Raw genomic sequence first — 18598 nt, forward strand, 5'->3', positions numbered from 1 at the left:
AACTTATCAGAAAAAATAGACCCAGGCAGGTCGTTCCAAATCTTGGTGACTCTCACCAAAAACGAGCGGTCAAGACGTTTAATTCGACTTGATTGATTGTTTTGTTCCATATTTGAAAAAAAAACTCAACAACAGCACTTTCAGAGCTTAATATAAACTATTATTTTTTTAATACATTTATGTACGTAGCGCTAAAGCGCTTGATAGATTTATTATATTATTTTAAACATTTCCATCCGTTTACAAACAACAGTTATAATCATAAAGATCTTACTTCGTATCTGACTCGTGAATTGAAAACCGACTTTCAGTGTCACGCTATTTTGACACGTATATCCTTTAAATGTTCAAATAATTCAAGTCAATGTTGCATATCACATTTTCCAATGCTTGTTTCGGACGAGCGAATGGGCCGCCTGGTGGTAAGTGCTCCCCATAGAAAAATTAACTAACCTCGGGAACTAAGATGTTATGTCCTTTGTTTCTGTCATTCTCCCTACCTCCAAGTGAAGTATCCTTCAAGTGTCCTGTGTTAATAATGGTGTATTGTGTGTTATTAGAATATAAATAATACATTTGTAATACTTACTCAAGCTGCGCTCTGTGTAGACAGCACATGAAAAAAAGGAAAAAAATATTATATTAAAAATTGTATACATTTTGTTCGTATATTATGTTAATTAGTAAAATAAATTACATTAACAAAAAAAATCGGACGTTACGGAACGACAGATTTGTTATTTATTTGTTTTTTTTTTATTTGACATTAAGAGTTATTGAAACAATTATTAATAAAAACGATAAAATAAATTTAATAATATTAAATTTCGTTAATATAATAAAAATATTTTATAGCTGCGAAGTATAGAATACGCACACACACAAAAGGGAGTAAATAGGTGCATGACGTCATAAGAGAGCGTCAAATCAAAATATACTTTATTCAAGTAGGCTTTTACAAGCACTTTTGAATCGTCATTTAACAAACTATTTAAAGTAAATCTACCACCGGTTCGGAATGTAGATTCTACCGAGAAGAACCGGCAAGAAACTAAGTAGTTACTCTTTTTCAATATCTAAAAATACAGTCATGTTAGTTAAATACAATTATATATGTATGTTATGTCATGTTATGTTATGCCGTTTGACGTCACGATCTACGATGCGTTCTGATCGTAAGTCGCGCTATTTCTCACATCTGTTAAGTTTAAATCATCCGAATCGGTGTGCTAGTTTATGATATATCGTTAATAATACATACAAAAACATCATCAGTATCATAATACAGCATTAATAGCACAATTGTTTACGGATCATCTTACGATGTAAAAAGTCTCAGGTTCGATCTTGACTTTGCTAGTGTCGTCCTCACTCTTAGCAAAAGTTTTAAGCTTAAATGATTCCTTAAAAAAGGGACATTGGTACTATAAAAAAAAAAAAAAATTATTGAATTTTTTAGAGTTGGTCAATAAAATACCGAAGGTATAATTTATATATTTATATTAACAGGATTCAAATCTAGACACGAACTATTTAATATTCATGTGCTTCATTATTGTCTATGAAGGAAACCATCGTGAGGAAACCTGCACGTGTTGGTAGGACAAATCCTTCACATGAGTTTCTGCTAACTCTAAATCAACTCCTAAATTAGCAAGTCGTGGAAAATTGACGTTACTTTTTACATTTTTAATAAAATACTATAAAATTGAGATAGTTTGTTTAATTGTTATTTAAGTGCTACGAAAATAATATACCATAGAGAAAAACAATTCTTAAATAATTTTTTACGTATTTAGTATAAAAATATGAAAAATAACTCTTATACAACCACAAATAATTTCAAGCTACATGTGTTAGCTATTGGTATGAATTCCGCAATAATTAATATGTGGAACTAACTAAATTGCGGTCAACGCTAACATACTAAAACAATATATTATCACATTCAATTATAGCTTAACATATGTAAACACATATCAGCTGCGGGTAAAATGTAATTTAAATTTTAACTATATATTATTACGAATAACAATGCAATGACTGGACGTCTATATTCATATTATAAGTGCGAAAGGAACTCTGTCTGTCTGTGTTGCTCTTTCACGAATAACCGCAGTGCGATTCTGAAAGAAATCACTTCGTATCTCAATCGTGATATATTGACAGCTGACTAACAGTGATACGCCATTTTGATACGTGTATCGTATAAATGTTATTAATTATTACAGTCAACGTCATATATAATATTCTGAAATTTCACACTCGTGTTCTGCGGTGAGATTCGAGTTTCTTGTTGCAGAATAGCCTATCATTCGTATTTGATGAAATTGGGTATGAAGCAAGCTTTATTAAAACTCCAAGAAAGAATAAATAAATAATAATTATTAATGTTTAAATTCTTAAAAAAACTTTCAAGAAGGAGGCACGTCTTTCAAGAAGGACGACGAGCGACAACTCCAGCGAAGATCTGCTGGCATGGAAAAAAGTCATGGGCATGAGCCCATGGAAGTTGTGTAAATTAAAAAAAAATCCAAGGAAACGTTTTATTATGCCTAAGATCTGACAACCAACCCCTAATACGCGAGCGGAGCCGCGAGCGACAGTTAATTAATAAATATGTTTCTCTGAAAATAAAAAATGATTAAAAATGGTGCTCTGAAAACTTCCACGTTTATCTTATTTTCAACACTCGTTAAAATACTGAAATAGTTCGCTCTACTGGATTTCAAGGATTTTAATTGTGTTGTTTTGGTTAAAAAATATTGAGACCAAATATTTCTGTATGAATATAATGATGTGACTGATAACGGTCATAGTGGTCATTAAAATAGCTTAAATATTATATCTAAGTTGGAATATATTCAACTGGTGGCCAAATTTTAAGTTATAAAGTTAAGTTGTGCTAGGCCTTGCCTGCCTATGTGGGGGGGCCGGGGTTGCTATGCCGGCGTCTATATTCCGGCGTAGTGAGGTCGATGGCGCTGTACGGTGCCCCGATCTGGGTAGACGCCCTCACCGCTGATAATCGGGCCCTGCTGCGAAAGCCGCAGAGGGTCATAGCGGTGAGAGGCATCAGAGGGTACCGTGCGGTGTCGGGGACAGCGGCGACACTTCTCGCGGGCGATTCGCCCTGGGAGCTCCAAGCGGATCAAGGCTCTAGCCCAGCGAGCCCTGATCGTCCAATGGGAGGAGGACCTGGGGTCACCCACGGCGGGCCTGGCGACAGTGGAGGCGCTTCGTCCCGACTGGAGCCGCTGGGTCGAGAGGAAGAAGGGCACACTCACACTCCTTCTGCGAAAACGTGAAGTCGCAGAAGGAAGCCGACGACCGGGGAGAAGAAAGAAGCGTTACGCGCACCTTCTGCCCCCGCCTCAATAGACGTCGCAGGGACTAGGGGGGGTCTCAATACCCCGATAACCCCCCTAAGTGTTGGAGGCCTGCATAGGCGGGCCGACCGTCAGGGCGTCACGGTAGCATGCGCAAGCGGTCCCGTGGCGCCCGCCGAAAGACGGAGAGGGTACCGCTGGTTTTTTAGTGGGTAAACCAGGCGTACCTGAGCGCACTCGGCGTCCAGGGCTTCGGGGAGTCCCACACACACCCCACTTTCCATCACGTGGGGGAAGAGCGTAACGTGTTTTTCGAGCGAGAAAAAAAAGAAAGGCCTTGCCTGCCTAATGGCGACTGTCGCCTAATGGAGACTGCCACTGGAGGTGGTAAGCTACAAGTGGGTTTTCGCCTTAGTGGAGGTTTTAGTGGGTAGGCTAAGGCCCTCTGCACCGGGAGGCCCATAGATCTGGGCGGGATGCGTAAGTGCATTTCCTCCCGGGAAATAGAAAAAATGATCACTATCCCGCAGCCTCCCCGAGCCGTGGCTAAGACATCATAGTGGTTTTAATGGCTAAGAACCCTTCACAACCTGGTTCTTCTGTAGGGGCCTTTCTAAAGTTTTTCACTTCGTGAAAATAGGCGACATCTTACTTTTTTTTTGCTCATTTAGGCAACAATTTTTATTTTAAACTGGCGTTTACACAATCAAGATCAATAATTAATTAAAGATTAATTCTGTACTTTTCAAAAATCAATTCAATGTGATAGAACTTTTCTCGTCAATCAAGTGTGACCTGAAAATGTTTAAAGAAGAAAAACACAACACTAATTATGACAATTATTTTAAATAAATTCCCTAGTTAAAGTTATTGTGGGTTCAAATATTATTAATAATTAATTATTGCAAATGGCTATTTCACTCAGATTATTCTTTTTCTTTTATTTACGATGCAATGAGCGTTACTTGCGCACTTTTGGATTTTCCAAAATTTCTTAAAATAAATTATGCTCAATTAAAAAACTCATTTGGAACTCATTATAACATGCTGGTTACTTCTCAGTCTTTGAGATCTGTTAAAATTAAAGTTCTCAACTGAAAATAATCAAATTTAATTCTTAAATGACTACGTATTGTGAATTCAGGTTGCCTTGCTCTTTCTGTTTGGGGGTAGAACATGTGCTGAGTGAGTCGTATCTACTCCCTCAGGTTTGCACAAAGTAAAACAAAGTGTTTTCTAAATAATTAACTTGGTTCTAAATTACAAAATGCAATTCCGTTTTATGTTTTCCACCGGCAGAATACACTTGCCAAAAAATTACCATAATTAACTTGGATCGCTATAATAGTACTCCACTTTGCTTGCATTACGGGTGGAGCAGTTTTCTTTCAACGTTACTGCTCGTTTCTATGTCTGAACTAAAACGGATACATTTTCTAATTCTGTGTATTTAATAAGATATATTTGTCCGTGTGTTTGTGATTTGAATTTTTTTTTTGATTGTAATCATTATTATTGAGAGCCGAGATGGCCCAGTGGTTAGAACGCGTGCATCCTAACCGATGATTTCGGGTTCAAACCCAGGCAGGCACCACTGAATTTTCATGTGCTTAATTTGTGTTTATAATTCATCTCGTGCTCGGCGGTGAAGGAAAACATCGTGAGGAAACCTGCATGTGTCTAATTTCAACGAAATTCTGCCACATGTGTATTCCACCAACCCACATTGGAGCAGCGTGGTGGAATATGCTCCATACCTTCTCCTTAACGGGAGAGGAGGCCTTAGCCCAGCAGTGGGAAATTTACAGGCTGATTATGTTTATGTTATGATTATGTAATCATTATTTAATCAAATTTTCAAATTAAGATGGAGGCGTCGTGTGTCGTATATCAAACGAAGATTTTTTCGTAAGTTATTTTATATATTACTAGCGACCCGCCCCGGCTTCGCACGGGTGCAATGCCGATACTAAATATACTACAGAATGTATTACAACGTTCACAGTTTTTCAGTCATTAGACAATACAAACCGGTATGTCCCTAAGTTTTAAATCTGTAATATCTTCGAAAATATTGATCTATATTAAATTCACAATATATTTAAGGTACTTAATTGGATAAGGATTAATACATACTTAAAATCGCTTCGAAAATAAGCCATTATTTCTCGTAAAAACTAAAGGATAAACAATGGTTATTCTGGGTTATCCGTAAGAGATAGACATATAACATTGTGAACTTTATCAGGTGTACAATACTGTAGTACATTATTTTGATCTATCTCGTAGGGTTCAGCCAGCGTTTTCAATGTAAGCGTAAAAAATGTGTTTATTTACGACATCACTTCAGAAAATTCTAAAATTATCAGTGTTTCTAAAAAACATAGGGTTCCTAATACATTAACCTCGCTTCAAGCGCCCCGAAATGAGCGAAACCGCGTTCAAAATATAGTACACAATAAATCGATTGTTTTAAATATTTACAAGTGACTAATTACATTGAAGTTATATTATTAACTAAAATACATTTAACTTTTGAAACATTTTAGTAGACGTTAATTCAAGCAACGGTATGCAGTAGTTTAAATAGATATTATTTGCACGAATAAAACGTTAAAACGAGCGAAGTGAGTGAACTTGTCGGAAAAATACGTCGATTTAATTGCATTCGTTCGAAATTTGAATAACAATTTCAATAACGTTCGCGTTCGTAGTTCATTGCGAGTTATTCTTCGATGTAATGATTAAATATTTATCATCGGTTACATGATGGCCTGTGTGTGTGTGTGAGAGTGTTGTGTGTGTGGGTGGGTAGAGACAGAAGAACAATAGTCTTATCATATTATGTTCACCGGGTTTGGCGGATACTTCAAATCGTAAATGATTTCTTGTTTTATTTAATAAATATTTGTCAATTGTTGTTTGATTTTACACGTATGTCCGTGTCTGTGTCTGTGTGTGTGGTTTATGATTTACTTATTCTGTTTATTGAATTTTCAGTCAAACATAATTGCATATTGCTTTCGATATAATATATATGTTAGGGTTTGGTTGATATAAGTTTAAGGTATAAAAAGCCTATCTATAGGGTCTAGTTTCCTTCATACCAAATTTCATCAAATTCTGTTTAGTTGTTTAGCCGTGCTGGCGAAACGTACAGATAAATAGACAGAGTTTATGTATTAGTGTGTTATTTAGTAATTGACTGTTCGCTCGCTCGTTATATTCGTGTGTTCGGATAGAAAATAAATTTAATAAAATAAAAAAGTTTCAATATCCGGTCGGAGTTGTAAAGTTCAAGTGCCTTCAAGTTGTTCGAGTCCATGATCCCTCTACAGCCTCCGGTCGTGTTGAATTCGCTGTCCCGTCGGATTATGACGGTAATTGAATAAACAGTGCACCTCTTTTAGTGCACAAGCTTATTGCTATAATTAAAAAAATATATTAGTGATGCTCCATTTTAAGGAATTACTAATATTCCCCTTCAACCCTCTAATTAAACCTTGGGTTGTCTGGAAGAGGTGGCTAATAAGCCGTAAGTCCACCCTTATTTTTAGTATTATTTCAATTTTTGTTTTATTTTTTTTTTAATGTTCGTGGTGTACAATAAAGTACATTAAAATTGAACCTAAAGGCCAAGGGGTCAGGATCGAACCTGCGACTTTTTACATCGGTGTGCGGCCTGTGGACTATAGGCGTTATTGACGTTTGATCTTTCCTACAAAATAAACTAAAGAACCTTATTATTTTTCAATTTTGTTTTGGAATAGTTTGTGGTCTAATCATAATACGTATGCTAGCGTCGTATCAATAAAACATATCTTAGTTATTTGAGTAATAATAATATGTCTCTTTATGTTGAACGAACTATTTCAAAAATCGTTCTTTGGTAAGAGCATGTGTCAATTATAAAAAAAAACATTACAGAAATATAGATTACAGTAATATAGATCAAGATATAAGAGCCGAGATAGCCCAGGGACTGAAACGCGTGCATCTTAACCGATGATTTCGGGTCGTGAGGAAACATCGTGAGGAAACCTGCATGTTTCTAATTTCAACGAAATTTTACCACCTGTGTTTTAACTCGCATTGGAGCAGCGTGGTGGAATATGCTCCAAACCTTCTCCTCAAAGGGAGAGGAGGCCTAAGCCCAGCAGTGGGAAATTTACAGACTGTTAATGTTACGATGGTTTCCTTACCCACCAAGCACCAATTGACTACGCTAATGAAAATTCAGCCATAGTTGTCCGGGTATACTTCTCTCCTGCCCTTACTTACTACTATGGTTACAATTAAAGAAACATTTAAATATAATATTAATATTTGGTATGCTTATGAATTGCAATTTTATGACCCTATGCGTTGCGGTGAACTTTGAGTTCTTATACTTGTTAGAAACCTGAACTTATGGTAGATTATCGGCCTACTTTCCGAAACTTTTAATTATCAGTATTTCAATTTAAGCATATTAATATTCCGAAACGTTACCATGTAAATTCATTAAGAGCGCGACTCTAAAAACTCTTAGATAATATTACCAAATTGTACCGCAACTAGTCTGAATCAGCTTTTAGGAAATCTAACCCATACTTTTAGGCTATTCTGTAACAAGAAACTCGAAACTCACCGCAGAACACGAGCGTGAAATGTACGACATTGACTATACGAAGAATTTCCACGAGCGTTCCTGGTGGTAATTTTATTTCGGTTGCTTTGAAATAAGTTCCTAGTTGTTATCAATTTTTGAAGAGATAAGAAAAAGGTGATGTTTTTAAAATAATCTTGCAGGACACGTTTTGTAACGTTTTATTTTTGTTTTTAAGGCATTTTTGTGGAAACAAATAAAAAATATATTGAAATTATATCGTTTTTCGTCTCGCATTTTTAAATACGACCGATAATTATTGTTTTAATATTGATAAATTAAAAGAATATAGATTTAAATTGATACTTTTTTTTTAAATAAATTTAGGAAGTTGTATTTTTGACTTATTTTGAAAAAAAATTAAAAACGCGATAACTCAAAAATGGTTCACTTTTGCATCATGCATAAGAGGATTAAAATTATCACAAATAGTCACCCCTATTACCCCCTAACGGGATTACGTCGAATTACCAATAACCCTGTATAATAGCGTATCACTGTCGAAAGTCGCCTGTCAATATTTCACGAGTGAAATACGAAGTGTTAAAAGTGTCAAACAAAACGTTCATAATCTGTTGTACATGCACTTAAGCTGTTCTTCTTCCTAAAGCATTCCTTACCCCGAGGCGGTTCTTACAGATGGGATTCTTCGTCAATATTATCTCTAGTTTGATAAGCTCGTGAAAATATAAATCTTTTCGGATATCTATAATATGTTACAACGTGCCCTTTATTATGAGGAAAACTAAGGAAAATACGATAGATTATCCAATAACCGGGAACGACGGAAAATAATACGAGAAAGAAAAAAAAAACACTCCATTTAACATTCAACTGAAGCATGACTTGGGTATAAGATTTTGGCGAAGTGTAGCCAAATGGTCCAATAATATCCTAATATTAGCGTACAATATTTTTAAGCACTGTTAATTGGAACGATACAAGTTCATAAAGTGATAAGGCTGGAGTTTGAAGAAAAGCTTAACAATTAGTCTGACTTAGAAAACATAAGTTATTTTAAAGAATTATCAACAGACGATGGACCATCCGATTGGAAGTCATCTCCAACAATTGTCAATTTTAATACTTCAACACGATGTTAAGCTATGATGATACTTTATTTATGGTACGACCTGATGGCAAATGGTCGCCTAGTCACTGGCGCTGTAGGATTTATAAAGTAGTTATCTTTGGTTTGGCTTTTTAGGGATTGATCGTGAGGTATTAGGCAAACGGTTCTTGGAATTCGGTTCCGTTGTTCGGTCGTGAAAGAGCAACACAGACAGACAGTTTTATTTTCGCACTTATAATATGAATATAGACGTCCAGTCATTGCATTGTTATTCGTAATAATATATAGTTAAAATTTAAATTACATTTTAGCCGCAGCTGATTTGTATGTTTACATATGTTAAGCTATAATTGAATGTGTTAATATATTGTTTTAGTATGTTAGCGTTGACCGCAATTTAGTTAGTTCCACATATAAATTATTCCGGAATTCATACCAATAGCTAACACATGTAGCTTGAAATTATTTGTGGTTGTATAAAAGTTACGTCATACTGGATCATAGTGTAGAAGTTTGATCTACTTAGTGGTAGGGCTTTGTGTAAGTCTGTATGGGTAGGTACCATATATATTACTGCCAAACAATAATAAGTATTGTTATTTGTGCCAGTTACAGCTACAAGAGACTTAATATCTTGGTTTGCAAGGTTGGATGGTGACCATAAATAAATTATCAATTGGTGAGCTTGTCATTGAGTCGTCTGTCAAAATTAATCTCTTTCCCTCTGAGATGAGCTCCACTGAACCATGAGTAAAGTACTCCATGGGAACGGCAGCGAGTTTAGGGATTTCGCTTTTCAACGGACGCATATTGAGACGACCATTGCCCCCTCCGATCGAAGGCTACAAATCCGGAATTTTAATCCGTAAAAATGCAACAAGACCCGATTCTATCTTCAATGTGTAATGAATATTGTGGAAAAGAGTTTCTTGCCGGTTCTTCTCGGTAGAATCTATATTCCTAACAGGTGGTAGCTTTACATTTAAGTACTTTTATGAGCCTACTCGAATAAAGAATGTTTTGATTTTAATTATATTGGTAATTAGTTTTTTTTTTTATGACATTGGTTGGCTGGCGAGCATATGGGCCACTTGATGGTAAGTGGTCACCACCGCCCATAGACAAAGGCGCTGTAAGAAATATTAACCATTCCTTACATCACCCATGCGCCACCAACCTTGGGAACTAAGATGTATATTATTTTAAATCACAGATACATTTAATAATAATCTTCGATTTGTATTACTTTTTCTGGGCGTCTCATGATGACTTTATTTTTAGAAGTACTCACTTAGAATTTAACATTAAACCTTGCTATTTTTAGATATGATATCATTGGCCGTTATTTATGCCTCCAGAGGCATTAAACTGAAGGCTGTGCGAAGGAAATATGTTCAAAATCAATATTTATTTAAGCTCATGAAGTGCCCGAATTCGTTGAATGGAAGATATGATATTTAACCCCGGAAAGATGTTCTTATGCCAGAAAAAAACACTATATAAAAGATTTTATACAAAAAACCCGGGTTAGTGTGAGTTGGACTCGTGCACTATGGGTTCCGTACCACCAGAAAATACTGAAAGATTTACCGGTTTTCAGATTTTTTCCTATACTTGTGCAAGACAAGATTACTTCTTGCGAAATTTCATGATTCTGGGTCTATTTGAAGTACCTAATAGGTTTTGATTGTCTTTAATTACATACACGACCATACATTTTGATTGCGTAGATTTAATAAATAAATAAATATTGGACAACATCACATACATTACTCTGATCCCAATGTAAGTAGCTAAAGCACTTGTGTTATGGAAATCAGAAGTAACGACGGTACCACAAACACCCAGACCCAAGACAACATAGAAAACTAATGAAGTTTTGCTACATCGACTCGGCCGGGAATCGAACCCGGGACCTCGGAGTGGCGTACCCATGAAAACCGGTGTACACACTACTCGACCACGTAGGTCGTCAATTAAGGGGTTCGATTTTTCCACAGCTCCAAGGCCATGTGATTAAGTGATCGCATAAGGGTTCCTTTTTCTTATAGAAATACGGAACCCTAATAATGAATATTTGTATATATGTTTTGGATTAGTGACTTCAGATCGTTTTTCCGATCATTACGAAGATGGTACTTTTGTGTATTTTATGTGAAATATCTATTGGATCGTTTAGGGGGTAGAATCGACTCGTATATGTTGCTCTCATCTTGCTGCTGTTCATGTGCGTAGTATCTTTATTGACATCGTTGCTATATAACATATAGCAAAGTAACAGAAACAACCTGTACAGTACCACAGCTGAGCTAATGCCTCCTCTCCCCTTAGGAAGAAGGTTTTGGAGCTAATACCACTACGCAGGTCCAATGCAGGTTGTTAGATACTCACGTGGCGGAATTTTATTAAAATTAAGCATATTCAGGTTTCCTCACGATGTTTTCCTTCAACAAAAATTATAAACACGAATTAAGTAGTGTTTGCCTCTATGACTGGTTAAAATGCACGGATTGTAAACACTCGGTTCACATATAACACACATTACAATAATAATAATAATTATACAAATATATTTATTTCATTAACGTTTAACGTAACGTAAGTTTTGTTTTTCAATGACGAAGTTTCGTAATTTCACTGATTCCGTCATTCCAATTTGTATTTATTTAGAACCAAAATCAAATTATATCACATTTTTTATTTATAAATCAGGCTAGGGACTATTAAAACGTTCCTTAGTAAATTTTATTAAACCTTTGACGTAATCGTTTCCTACTAAATCTATCCCGACATCGACACTGATCTGCCGACCTTTCATTTCATGGATGATTAGAACCCTCATGTTTCTTACATGCTTAGGGACGTCAATGTATTGAAAATATCGATATCGATAAAATATTTAATTACATGTGTTTGTCAACTCAATATTAATGATGTGTGATTGACTTCTCTGATAATTAATTAATTAACGAAACAATACAATCAATCAGAATTGATGTATAAAAATCGACCTAATTATAGCCGTGACCTATTTAGACACATTTATTAATTATTTTCAATTAAATATACATGAAATGTATATTTAATTGTACTTCTTATTTTGGGCTGGAACCTTACAGAAGATCGAAGACTGAATTTCCTTATGTCAGTGTAAGGAAGAATGAATGAAGTGGCAAAAAGGCGCTTTTGGGTAATGAGGTTTAATAACCGAACTTTAGGTCTCATTTTCCTTTTAAGTGCGTTATCTCTTCGTTCCTTCCACTGGTGATATGGAAATCTGTCTCAGTTTTTCGACCAACCCGCATCAAAAAGACAGGAACCCTTAGCCCAGCAGTGGAATAGTAATATTTTTGTTTTTCCAGTTATTTTTCCGTGTGATCTTTTGACCTTGAATTAAGGCTCATATTTATAGAAATTTATAAGACTTTAGCTACAGAACACTAACCGTCACCCTCCATTCCCCCTCCCCAAGAAGAGGTGAATTGAAAAAGTAGTCAGTGTTATCTCCATAACAAATTTCATCTAAATCGGTTCGGCGATTTAAGCGTGAACAACACGCAGGTACTTTCGTATTTATAATATTATTATAAATAAACAGTAAAACTGGATAATTTCAATCTGAATCGACGCAAATAATCCAAACCACCCTATATAGGAAGTTAATATCGATAGGCTGTAGATTGAAATACATCCTAGAAACTTCCGGCGTTCCGAATACGTTTACTATCGCCAATCAATGAAAACGCTTCCCTGTAAATATATGGACTCAGTGATGTCATTCTATTGAGGAAACGACCGCGCCTTGGATACTAAAACTAATATGAATATCACCTGAACGCTAGTGATCTGATTCATATGGAACTCATAGATTATTTTAGTAATAATTTAAGGTCAGACACAGGCTATACAGGGTGTATTTTTATCTGGGTTAAAGGCCAAATCAGAAATTATGAGGAATGGCGAAAAATACTTAAGCGATTGGCTTCGATTGTGATGAAAACTACAGTTACAGTGTTGAATTAATTGTAAAGCTGCCACCGGTTCGGAAAGTATATTCTGCCGAGAATCACCGGCAAGAAAATCAGTAGTTAATTTTATTTTTATAATACAGAGTATGGCAGAAAAGTACGGTTCAATTATTATTTATCCTGTTTAGAAATCCAAAAATACTAACTCCACGTTTTTTTTTCCTTTAACATAATCTTGTATTGAGTAATATGCATTATTGATTTGCTTGTGTTTTTGAAATGAGTTTCAAATTTTTAATAGTACAAGTTAAAAATAATATTCCGAATTAGGAATCCAAATTTTAGGACTTAATGAAATTTGACAATTGTAAGGTATATGTTGAATTTTAATGTAATATTATATTCATACGTTTTGCTCGAAATGATGTCGAATATTATTTTATTCAATACGTGCCCGCTGCGCAGCGTTCACCACAACATTACGTTCTAATTTCAAAATTTTACTCTCCTTGCTTTCAAAGACGACAATAAAATAAAAAATAAAACTTTTAGGGACTGAAGTATTGGATTTTTATTATACCGATTTTACAATTTACTGATTATTTCGCAAATATATTTTGAGAAATATCCTATATCTAAAAAATATCTAAATCTATATGTAAATTACTTGAGATTGAATCGTAATATTTAGTAATGTTGTGTTTCGGTTTGAAGGATGACTTAGCCACTGCAGGCACAAGAGACATAAAATCCTAGCTTCCAACATGGCTGGTGCATTGGCGATGTAAGGAATGATTAAAATTTCTTTCTTACGAACTATTTATACCATCGAACGTAAAAAAAACCGCATTGCATATAAGAGTAGCTATGAGTCGGTATATCTGATGAGTGCTAGTTAGTGAAAATATATGACGGGTAGTTAGTTGACCAATAAAAATCTGTCATAGTGTGTAATCAATGCCTTAATTAGGTATTAAAATACATATTAATTGCATACTCAATTCTGTACATCGCTACAGTAATTGACTGGTTTAAAATTGACCACCAGGTGCAAACAAACTGCATTTCGTATAATTAAATTAATTAATATAATGATATTAATTAATTTAGCTTATTACCTATCCTGTCTGTCGACGGACTCCAAAATTACTCAGTACAGATAACTTAAATTCCGAACATTATTTTATTATTTCGTAAGGATTAGCTAAGAAATATTTTTTATCGATAGAATTCTCATCCCTAAACGTTCGTCACGCGTCGGTCGTGACTGATTACGTCATGTATTTCGTGGAGGTAACTATAGTTGACATAGTATTTAAATTCCGATCACATACGAATTGTTTTGAGTTTCTTTATATTTAGTGGAATATACTGAAAAGGTAATAAGAACTGTCATATCAGATTTGACAAATTGAGTCTTGTTTATATATTACAAGAATATGAAATTTCTTTTCGATAACACCAGTTTCGCATGATAATTTTTTTTATAAAGATAAATGATATGATATTAATATAATTTATACTCTGTAGCAAACAGGAACAATGTAGCTTCCTAGTAGAGAAAAAAAAAATAGGATTGATTCATTAGTTATCCCCCTAACTACAAAGAAAAACAAAAGAAGTATAAATAGAAGTAATACAATGGTTTGGGAAGAAACACTTCTGACACGAGAAGAACCGGCGAAAGAGACTCAGTGTGATTTTATTGTTTTTAGAACTGTGTGTTTACAGTGATATATTTTTTTAACAGCCCGGAGGCGATCGTTTCATCCTCAAGGCGTAACATAATATATCTTATCGTTAACGTTATAATGCCTTTAGCATGAAGGTTTTTTGCCAGTTCTGGGAATTTCAACAGAAAAAAAATTAACGTATTCTTGTATAGTAAATATTATGAGAGGAAATTTTAATGTCATCTTGTCTCGAAAACTACACGATGAAGTTGCTCACTAACTTCACTTGGTAGGGTTTTGTGCAAGCCCGTCTGGGTAGGTACCACCCACTCATCAGATATTCTACCGCCAAACAGCAGTAATTCCAGTTTTAAAGGTGAGTGAGCCAGTGTAACTACAGGCACAAGGGACGTAGCATCTTGGTTCCCAAGGTTGGTGGCGCATTGGTGATGTAAGGAATGGTTAATATTTCTTACAACGCCCTTGTCTATGGGTGGTGGTGACCACTTAGCATCAGGTGGCCCATTTGCTCATGCGCCTATCGAAATCATAAAAAAAAAACTAAACAGTCAATTGAGTATCAATTCGCTCGAAATAGACAACTTCACACCTAATCTTATTAATTATTAAATTTAATTAATATATATTTATTTATTACAAATTTAAATTAATAATAATAATAGTAGTAATAATCTTAAATTATAAATAAGTAGATTATTATAATTTAATTGTAATTAATTATTTGTAAGCAATTAATTTTTTTTATAAGTAGGTCGAAGAATTAAATCTTCTCATAAGATTACATGAGTACACTAATATTTTTATTGCATAATAATAATTAATGATTAATTAAATATGATTAATGATTATAATCAGCCTGTAAATTTCCCACTGCTGGGCTAAGGCCTCCTCTCCCGTTGAGGAGAAGGTATGGAGCATATTCCACCACGCTGCTCCAATGCGGGTTGGTGGAATACACATGTGGCAGAATTTCGTTGAAATTAGACACATGCAGGTTTCCTCACGATGTTTTCCTTCACCGCCAAGCACGAGATGAATTATAAACACAAATTAAGCACATGAAAATTCAGTGGTGCCTGCCTGGGTTTGAACCCGAAATCATCAGTTAAGATGCACGCGTTCTAACCACTGGGCCATCTCGGCTCATGATTAATGATTAATTAATTATTATTAAATTAATTTCTTTTGCATTTTACTTTTATTTGAAATAAATTAAATTTTTATTTTTATCTAGGCATGTACGCGATGGGATATGTTATCGGGAACATTATTTAGATACCCATCGAACCTACCCACTCTTCTCTACCTTTCTAAAGTTCTTTCTTTTAAAAAGTGTGCAGGCTTTTCGCCCCAATTTCACCCTTCCAATTCTAAACCAGCTGTCTCATTAACAGAATGATAAATTCTCATTTCTATATTACCTAACTTTCAAAATTGACGAACATTCATACAAACTTTCATCCTAAGTTTCATCTTCTTTTGTTATGATTTATCAAAAATAATTTTAATATCTGTCTTAAGCTCATTAACATGAGCCTAAATTTTAATTTTTCGTATTTCAAACATTAGAAATAACGAATTTCCAAACACAATTTCGTCACCCAATTAGGGGATGAATTTTAAAAAATCTTTTGGATTCTTGTGTTTGTTAGAGTTATTCCAAAACTATTTTGGGCATCCCCTTTTCAAAAATGAACTAATTACATCAGACTCCCATTGTCGAATTACTTTGACAATCCTATCTTTAGAGTTTTTCCTGTTGAAACAAAATACAAATTTAATTTAAAAACTTTTCGGTTCGTTAATTGACTTGAAATTATTTATATGACATTACGTATTTCATATATAAAATCAAAAGTAATTAATAATTATTAATACAAATTATAACAAGTTGATACACGTAACACAGTCTCAGTTTGAAATAAGAATTTGTGTTAATTGAAAGGGTTCAATTTTTAGACCTTGTCGACCCCTATGGCCCCTGACCGCTATGGGAATCCCTGTATTAGAGGATATTTCTATTTTGAGTTTACACAAAAGTAAACAAATCTTAGGGAAATGGTTTATTGTTTTTTTTTTTTTTTTCATAAAAGTTATTTACGGTAATGATGTACTAGGAAATCCCAACTCCAGTCGCGTGATGTGTCGCGGTTTAGTTACAATTTAAACACATAAATAATTTGTACACGTTCTTAGTGTAAAGTATAAAAGCTTGTAAAAAAAAATTTACACTTAAATCATATTTTATTTATTTAATGCTGCAAGGCATAATAAATTAGACATAAAAAAATTAAATGCACTGTATACAATTATTTAACTTGAAATATTGTATAAGACTGTATTTAACAGCAACTTGTATTTACTAACTTAAAAAGAAGTGTATACAACTCAGAGAACGTATTTTTTTTTTAATACGTGGCAAACGTTCAGGAATACTCATCTGATGGAAAGTGACTGCTGCGAATGGTAGCATTTAAGTACAGAGTACTCTTTTCTTGACGGTTGAAGTTATATCGGTTCGGAAAAATCGTTGGTGAAAGTTGGTATCACTAAGTGGAATTACGCTGTTGTTAGTCGCGTAAGATTATTAATTTTTATTTTGTGTCAGAAATATTTAATGAGACGATTTGTCCTCTAAGGAGAAGCTTTGCTGCTCCAATGGGTGAATACCTATGTTGCAGAATTTCATGCGGCACGTGCAGGTTCCATTACGACATTTGCTTCCATCAGAAATTTAGTCATTAATAAAGATGAAGAATATCTTTGTCTTGTTCTAGGTTAAGGATTAACAAGGGAATAGTTTCTACTATGCTAGTCTTCAAAATTTAATTGAGTCTGTTACCTCAACCGTACCAATCAATATATTTCGAGTCTTCTCCATCCTACGTGACATTGGCGAAATAATCTGTGCCCTGGCAACATTAAAAGCCATTAAACTAAGAATTGAGTTGAAGATGAAGAATTTTTGTTTATTTCGGATGTTTCGTAAAAACTTTATTCGTTAAATTTGATTTACGACAAGTCTACGCGTGCTGACTCTCGATGACACCACCAAACTAACAATTCCATCGCGCATGAAGTAATTAACGCTTTCCTTTGTTGCACCGTTTAAAAATGGAATGCTCTAACAGCGCATGTGTTCCAAGAGGCTCCAAGAGGCATCTTGTGGTCGGCATGGCGAGGGCGGCTAGTGCAGTTCATTCTTCCTAACTGGACAGGTCGTCTTCGCATTTGGACTTCACTACTGCCAGGAGTCGTATGCCTACCTGGATAATGTATAAAAAAGTGACACCCATGGACATCTGCAACACTGGACTTGCAGGTGCTTTGACGGCCTTTAAGGAATGAGTGGGATCTTTTCTTGAAGGAAAAATGAAGATTTTTTGCTTATTTAGGATGATTCTGAAAAACTGTCCATTAAATTTAATGTGGGATATATACCGATTTAATTATATCCAAATAAACCTGTGGTAAATTTAAGTTTGTATTGTGTAATCACGATTCAAATGCTTCTAAAGAGCCTACTTGAAGCCAATGTGAAGTGTTTCCTAATTTTAATTCCGTACCTTTGAAGTCAAAGCAAAATACAAGAGATGGAACAGCCCTTAAAATACTGTATTCAGATAAAAAAACTCACAAATCATTCTGAACGAGTATTTTCACGTTAATTTAAACGAATTCCCCATTACATTAACCAAGATACCTAAGCAACGATAAATTAAAACAAAATATACCATTTTAAAAATAACTTCGCTTTCAAAGAACACTTCCTCTTGGACACTCGACACTTTACCGGATGCTCTGTAGCTATTGTTAAAGGCACTTCAAAGAGTCATGTCTCTGGAGTTTTTTTGTATAGAAAGATAGTGTTTGACAAACGTCTGAAC

General features: G+C 34.7%; 1 protein-coding gene across 3 annotated transcripts in view; it reads right to left on the minus strand.

Annotated features, from left to right (window-relative positions):
• The window catches only part of LOC113391633 (synaptotagmin-7), a 632900-nt gene that overhangs the window by 42750 nt on the left and 571552 nt on the right, over positions 1 to 18598 (minus strand). For all 3 annotated transcript variants that reach the window (XM_026627662.2, XM_064220038.1, XM_064220037.1), the window contains one exon: positions 590 to 601. In XM_026627662.2, coding sequence (XP_026483447.1) covers positions 590 to 601 — 12 coding nt within the window. The remainder of the gene's footprint in view (positions 1 to 589; positions 602 to 18598) is intronic.

Source organism: Vanessa tameamea, chromosome 30 (genome assembly GCF_037043105.1).
Source record: "Vanessa tameamea isolate UH-Manoa-2023 chromosome 30, ilVanTame1 primary haplotype, whole genome shotgun sequence".
Lineage (NCBI taxonomy): Eukaryota > Metazoa > Arthropoda > Insecta > Lepidoptera > Nymphalidae > Vanessa > Vanessa tameamea.